This window comes from Mauremys reevesii, linkage group 1 (assembly GCF_016161935.1).
Source record: "Mauremys reevesii isolate NIE-2019 linkage group 1, ASM1616193v1, whole genome shotgun sequence".
NCBI classification, from domain to species: Eukaryota; Metazoa; Chordata; order Testudines; family Geoemydidae; genus Mauremys; species Mauremys reevesii.
The window spans coordinates 12,465,559-12,473,046 of NC_052623.1; the positions used below are offsets into that span (position 1 = coordinate 12,465,559).

At 51.8% G+C, this 7,488-nt stretch overlaps 1 protein-coding gene across 2 annotated transcripts; it reads right to left on the reverse strand.

Moving 5' to 3' along the window:
• Window positions 1–314: 314 nt before the first annotated feature.
• On the reverse strand, window positions 315–5,007 carry LOC120382011 (ecto-ADP-ribosyltransferase 5-like). Of its 2 annotated transcripts, XM_039500158.1 has the most exons (4): window positions 4,909–5,007; window positions 4,317–4,397; window positions 2,087–2,807; window positions 315–400 (listed from the first exon to the last, which is right to left on the reverse strand). In XM_039500158.1, exons 2-4 carry the CDS (start codon window positions 4,389–4,391, stop codon window positions 375–377), a joined length of 822 nt encoding a protein of 273 aa, XP_039356092.1. In that variant the 5' UTR covers window positions 4,392–4,397; window positions 4,909–5,007; the 3' UTR covers window positions 315–374. The 2 variants fall into 2 exon arrangements, with proteins under 2 accessions (XP_039356092.1, XP_039356091.1); XM_039500157.1 differs by lacking the exon at window positions 4,909–5,007 and having other exon boundaries at window positions 4,317–4,490.
• Window positions 5,008–7,488: the final 2,481 nt, after the last annotated feature.

Genomic DNA, 7,488 nt, shown 5'->3' on the forward strand with positions numbered 1-7,488 from the left:
CAGCTGCTCATGTCTGCAGCCCAGATGGCACAAAGCGGGGTTCAGAGTTAACTATAACATGGGATGGACGCATAGTAAATACCGCCAAGTAGGAGGCTTTGTCTGTAAATGCAGCAAGCAAATCCAGCGGAAGATTTCCCATGCCCTCTAGTGGTGATCTGTTGACAAATCATTGGCAGGCTGCAAGTTCCCAAGCTGGGGAGGGTCAGCTTACTACCCATCAAGCCCTGGCTGTTTAATAGCATCTTGGAACATAAGTGGGCTGCACAAGGGACCGAAGAAGAGCAAAGCAAACATTTCACATGGTTTCTGCTTCAGCATATCCAGGCCGAAGTGCTCCGGATGTCAGATTCTGCGTGAAATCCTTCGGAGCGCTAGGGACACCGTCGCCCTTTCTTTCCTGGAACGCAAAGAGAAGGCCTGTGTTAATTGCAGTCTGACTCAGCCAGGGCTGTCCATGGGGGGCAAATGGGGCAATTTGCCCCAGGCCCTGCAGGGGCCCCCACGAGAATACAGTATTCTATAGTATTGCAATTTTTCTTATGGAAGGGGCCCCCGAAATTGCTTTGCCCCAGGCCCCCTGAATCCTCTGGGTGGCCCTCGATTCAGCCTGCTTAGTGACCTCATTGGGAAACCCCCTGGGACAGAACGCCCCAGCAACGGCAGCTCCACTGCCAGCCTGCTGGGTTGCAGTCACAGTAAAATGGTCACTGGGGTTCACTCGGTAGGTGAGAGCTAGAACAAGCCGGACGCTGGAGAGCAGCACGCTGAAGATACGGGAAGCGCCCACATCTCTTTGCAGGGGTATAAGGAACAGCTCACCCGCTGAGGAAGGGTTATTGTTTGTGGTGAAAGCATGAGGCTGGGAGTCACCATCTCTGCCATTGATTAGCGACCTGCCGTTCCCCCACCTGTGCAACGTGGGTTCTGCCTACATCCCCGGGGTGCTGCCAGGATGCGCTGAATCCTTGCAAGGAAGGTGTGGTAGGAAAGCAGTGGATTACGGCTGCCGTGTATATGAGGAGAACCGCAATGCCTTTTGGGAGAGCAGAAAAAGCCATGCAGGGGGTTCCTGTTTAACCCCGTCGGAGAGATGTCACCGTGTGCTGAGTATCAGAGGGGTAGCCGTGTTAGCCTGGTTCTGTAAAAGCAGCAAAGAATCCTGTTGCATCCGATGAAGTGGGTATTCACCCACGAAAGCTCATGCTGCAAAATGTCTGTTAGTCTATAAGGTGCCACAGGATTCTTTGCTGCTTTTACCGTGTGCTGCAGCATCAATACGCTCCATTAGCCCAGTGGAGGAACAGAAAAATGGGCGTGTGGCTAAGACCGTGGGCGGGTGCTCAGGAGATCTGGGTTCTGTCCCTGGCCCTGCAGCGGATTCCCTGGGTGATCATGGCTAGGTCACTTCATCTAGCCGGTGCTTCCATTTCCCATTGGTAACAGAGGAGCAAGGATCCTTCCTTTCTCCCACCTGTTGTCTGTTTTGTCCATTGAGACTGAGAGCTGTTCAGGGCAAGGCTCTGTGTTTTACAGCACAACCGGGCCCTGATCTCACGCTGTGCACTACTAGAATACAGATCACAACTTTCCTCTTCTTGCCCAGGCAGTAACAAATCTCTTCCCAGCCTGGCTCCTGGAGTTAGAAAGGCCTCTCCATGAATTGCCCAATCAATTCTAAACATCTCCAGCCTCTCTCCCGGCCTGCCTAGCACCAGAATGGGAGACGGCTTAGTGACGACTGAGGGACATTCATCACCCCCCATGCTTGTTCTTCTCTCCCCTGCCCCCTCCCTGCCCTCAGAAACCCCACCCGCCCAGCAGATGTGGAGTGGGAGCCGTTGACACAGGAGCATCTTATGCTGCCTTTACACCAGCAAGAGAAATTATCTGCTGGCCGCCACCAGCCAGGTCGCAGCCTTTTTGCACCACCTGAGATTGTCCCAGAATGACCTGATTCCAGGAGCAGGGACTTTAAGAAGAAACCCAACTAGCATGAGACTTGTGATAAAAATACCCCAAGAGATGACACCACTGAAGTGACAACCCAGGGTGGGGAGAATTGGACCCAAAGTCTCCTACTGACCTTCTATGTAGGCGCAGTTGTAACGGCTGAAGGTCTGGTTTGTGCTGTGGAGGACAAACATGTTGCTGTTCTTGTCCTTGGTGAAGTTGGACACCCTAAATATCTCATAGACTGGAATCAGCACTTCTGCCTCACCTCGGAAATAAGAGATGTTTTCAACGCGGACCCCGAAGCAGGTCCGGATGGTGAAGAATGTGTCCAAGCCAGATTTCTGAGCTACGTCCCTCTTTAAAGATGAAGAGGTAAATGTCCCAAACCGGCTCATGTTACCTCTCCTATTGGGTTCGAAGTGGAGAGAACGGACTCCCCGGTACACCTCCGTCTCGTACATCTCAGCACAGTCTCTCTTCAGGAGCTGCAACGCTCTGGTCAAATAAAAATGAAGGGCTTTGAATGGGAAATGTTTGAGATAATAAGCTCGGGATTTACCAGCCTCTCTCACAGCTTTGTTGAATTCCGGGTACAAAGGTACATTACCTCCTCTGGTATAGGCCAGGATTGCTATTCCATTCTCATCCTTAAACCCTACAGGCAGAGAGAGGTTTTTCTTCATATTCCATTGGTTTTTCGCAGCTTCCCATGTTTTGTTAAACAACTTGTGCCTTGATTTCTCTTGCTGCAGCAGTTTAGACTTGATTATATTTTCCATGTCCTCTGTGCAGCCGATATACTGGTCATCAAAAGCATTGCATGCCATGTCCAGCACTGGATGACAATTCACCTGGAATGACACAGCATATAAAATACCGAGGGTGGATAGCTGCCTGGCTGCCAGGCTCCCAGCATGGCTAGCACCAGTGGAAGTGGGCTGGGCCAGCCACCAGGAGACATTTTTTCTGATTTTCCCTGGTATAAACAGGGAGAGAGAGAGAGAGAGAGAGAGCGCTCCCCTTACCAAACAAACTCATAAGTAGGGCCCTACCAACTTCATGGCCATGAAAAATGCGTCACAGACTGTGAAATCTGGTCTCCCTCTGTGAAATCTGGTGTCCCCCCATGAAATCTGATCTTTTTTGTGCTTTCACCCAATACCATACAGATTTCACAGGGGAGACTAGTATTTCTCAAATTGGGGGTCCTGACCCAAAAGGGAGTTGCCGGGGGTCACAAGGTTATTTTAGGGGCGGGGGGGTCGCAGTATTGCCACCCTTACTTCTCTGCTGCCTTCAGAGCTGGGCGGCCAGAGAGCGGTGGCTGTTGGCCGGGCACTCAGCTCTGAAGGCAGCGCTCCACCAGCAGCAGCCCAGAAGTAAGGTTAGCAATACCATACCATGCCACCCTTACATCTGCACTGCTGCCTTCAGAGCTGGGCAGCTGGAAAGTGGCGGCTGCTGGCTGAGTGCCCAGCTCTGCAGGCAGCAGCGCAGAAGTAAGGGTGGTAATCCCATACCGTGCCCTCCTTCCTTCTGCGCTGCTGCTGGCAGTGGTGCTGCCTTCAGAGCTGGGCTCCCGGCCAGCAGCCGCCGCTCTCCAGATGCCCAGTTCTGAAGGCAGCGCCGCCACCAGCAACAGCACAGAAGTAAGGGTGGTAATCCCATACCGTCCCCTCCTTACTTCTGCGCTGCTGCTGGCGGTGGTACTGCCTTCAGAGACTTTCCTGGAGCCCCCCATGCCCTACCCCCATTTGGGACTCCAGGCTTCAGCTGCGGGGGGGGTCTCAGGGCCCTAGAGAGGGGCATCAGAACTCAAGGCTTAAGCCATGTGGTGGTGGGGCACGGGGACTTTAGCCCCACAGTGGGGGCGGGGGACACTGGGGCTCAGCATTTCAGCTCCACGGGGTATGCCGAGGCTCCTACGGGTTTGAAAACATTGACCACAGCTCCAGCCCCGACAGCCCCAGCTAAATTTAATCCCTGGTACAAAGCATTTCCCGGGTGAGGGCATCTGCTCTGCAGTGAGGTTCCAGAGGAGACTAGACTAATCCAGGTCTGACCACCGTTAGGGAACACAGACATACCTTCCTCTTGGACAGAACTTCTCCACCAAACCCAGGACGACATTCCCAGCGTCAGCCAGCCCCTTCTACCTCCTCCAGTGCTCCCCCCACAAATAAACCAAGAGAAAACCCTGCTCCAAACAGAGCTTTCTATAACCCCAGAAGAGACAGGAGCCAGAGACTCCAGGAAGTCCCCCAAGAGACCTCACCATTGACAAATTCTTTTAGATGGAAAGTTGTCAGGTACTAGGGTCAGCACAAAAAGATACATAACTAGACGGCATTGGGTCTCACCAACATTACAGCATCGATTGAGTCCATCAATGTGTAAGCGCAAAGGTAAGTCACGGTGATCAGCAAAAATGTCATCTTCACCTGGGGGACAGGAAGAAAATTCCATGAGAATCTCAACACCAACCAAGAGAAATGCCTGCCCTGGATCCCTAGTTCCAAGGTGATTGGGGTCATCTCTGGAGACTCCCCTGAGCCACCTCAGGAGAGGGACGGGTAGCCGGAGAGCAGGAACCCTTGTAAACAAGCAAAGACCTTTACAGGCTGGGGAAAGAGTTGGGCAAAAACTTTTCTTTGTTTCTTTTTGAAGTTTAAACACAGACGTGTTTCATTTTCTTAGGACTAAATTTTGAGAAGTCACGAGTGATTTTTAGCAGTGTAACTTGAGACACCTTCAGAGCCTCCCACCCCCGAAGATCTGACCTCTTTCAGTTCTTTTCAGTCGGGTCTCCAAAAATCGTGGCCCCCAAATCACAAGCCGCTCTTAAAACCCTGGGTCTGAGTGAAGAGACAAGGTTGACCTGTCACCATGCTTCCCCCAGGGGGCTCACCCCAGGGATGGACCTGACCCAAAGAGTTAAAGATGTGACTGTACCTGCAGGTCCAAAGGCTGGGTGGCCCTGGGAGGCTCAGAGTGAAGCTCAGACCAAGGGACTCATTCTCTTATACTGTGCTGAACCTGCAGAGACTGTTCCTGTGAGTCTACCCCCTCCTTCCTCACCCTCAGACAGGAAACCACCTCGCTGCCTTTCCACCCTCAGACAGGAAACCGCCTCGCTACCTTTCACAGTCTCCTGTTTGTCGCAGGGGCGAGAGACCACGTCGCCCAGATTCCAATACACCCGGGAGCCCAGCCAGCGCTGCCCAGGACATGCCAGCGTCCGGGGCGGATCCGACAGACACCCATTGATTTAAACGGGGGCCCTGGGTGGAGCTCCAAAAGCACAGGCTGGGCCATTTCAAGGGATGGGGGGGTCCCCCACCTCCCTAAAGTTACTATTTCCCAGGGGACTCTCCTGCCCTTGCCAGCAGTGGAGGACACAGTTGAGCCGTTCTGAGCGCAGTTCTCGCCAGAGACCACCCCAGGGGAGCCCCCTACAGTACAACGTTGCCCCTTTTGGGCCCAGGGCCTAGTTAGAGCTTGGGGCCCCCCAGGGCATTCCAGCTGGGAGCAGCAATTGCTGGCAGTCGGGGATTCCGTGGCTGCGGGTCTGTTGATTTCCAAAGACTGTCCCAAGTCCTGTGTCTGCGAACGCACAAGGAATCAAACAGCACGAAACAATTTATTTTGCTCACAGCACCAAAAATGCTCCATGCAGCCCATACCCAGGGCCCAAAATCCTCTCTTCAGGTTTCTACCAGGGTCTGCTACCGGGCTTTCAGCTGCTCCTTTAGATTGTCCCTCTCTCCAGTCTTCTTGTCTGCTCTGTTTCTTGCCCTCCTGCAAACACAGCTGACCCCAGGTCTCCCAGTCCTTACATTGGCAGGCAGGGAGACCCCCTCAGTCCATATGGGTTTGCTGCCACCTGCCACACGGCTTCATGCCTTGGGTGGTTCCAACACCATCCTCAGCTGTTTCTCCTCTCTAAAGAGGTCTGCCTGCTCTTGCTGTCAGCGTGGGTGTGCTCAGCACCCATTGGCTTTAACGAGGTCCGTGGTTGTCTGTGATCCTAGACCCAGCTGATGGCAGCTTTGCGCATCTTCCAGTGCAACAGTTTCAATATTTACAAGTCCTACCTCTGCCTGCAAGGTTTAAATTTAAAGAGGCGCACAGGATCCCAGGAGATCATAGGGGTGGCAGCTGTGATAGTGAAGTTTGTTCCAGCCCTTTCTTTCAGTCAGCCAGTGTCACGGTAGCCCCCAGAGTCTTTCCCACACAGTCTCTTGTGGCGGGCCCCAAAAGGGAACGGGCGGGTGGAATAGCCCATCCATCATTGCCTGGTCCATGAACTAAGCCTAATTTACAACACACCAATTCTAGTTCATCCACTTCCAGTCCCACTTTTCTTGTTTACCAGACACGATCTTCACACAGCATTTGAATTATATCAGGACACCTTTTTGTTTAGACTAATTCGGCGTGTGTCCCTTTGGCACCTTTTCCCATTAACATTTGTTGATCTCAATTGTTCCTACGTCTCTTGACCTTTCTCACAGTTCAGCTCACAATCTAGGTAAATTTCTAAGCCCAAGTATCGCAACACGTGTCAGCCCCCTGTTATCAGTGCAACAGAGCTCACTCAGAATGACAGGGCCAGATTCTGTCGATCGTAAGGTCTGCTCCTGCTGCTCGTCACTGCAGTACGTGAGCGCATCCCTCATAAAAGTGAGGTAACAGTGAAGTCCCCTAGTGGCTTTCATGGTGGCTCTGTCTGTTCTCCATCTGCTGCTCTAGCTCACACCTTCACAGATTTGAAGGCCAGAAGGGAGTGTTATGATCAGACTCTGACCTGTGAAACTACATACAGAGTCTCACCCGGTGATTCCTGCATTGAGGCCAATCACCTCTCTTTGAGCTACGGCATGTCTTTTAGAGAAACACCCAGGCTCCATTTAAATGGAGATTCTGCCATGGCCTGTGGCAAACTGGTCCAAAGGTCAATTGCTCTCCCTGTTAAAATGTGTCTTCTTTTCTGTTGGACCTTTGCTAACTTCAGTTTCCAGCCAGTGGGTCTCATCGCACCTTTGTCTGCTAGATTAAATCTGGTAGTTTGATGGATTGTGTTTATGAAAACATTGATCAAATTTGGAGCGTGGAAGGGAGAAAAAAAACATTCCAATAAACTTTGAAAGTGACTCTCAAAAGGAAAATAAGCAGCAGAACAAACCCTTTCTCATGGAGGGAAAAACGGGGGTTATCCTTCACCCCCTCATTGGCAAAGTTTTTTCCTATTTTAGTTTTATGTTGGAAATTCAGGTCTTGGCCACAGGAGAATTGGGAGATTTCTGACAGCACAAGAACCAAGGAAGTGAAATCTGATAGAGACGGTTTAAAACTCCTTTAGTCTAATTTTTGAGCTGGGTGCCCCCAGCTCCATCTGAAGTCATTGGGGGACTTAATATAAAAGCCCAAAGGCCTGATTTTTCTACACCTATGTCAGAGTTCCCTCCCCACTCTGAACTCTGGGGTACAGATGTGGGGACCCGCATGAAAGACCCCCTACGCTTATTTCTA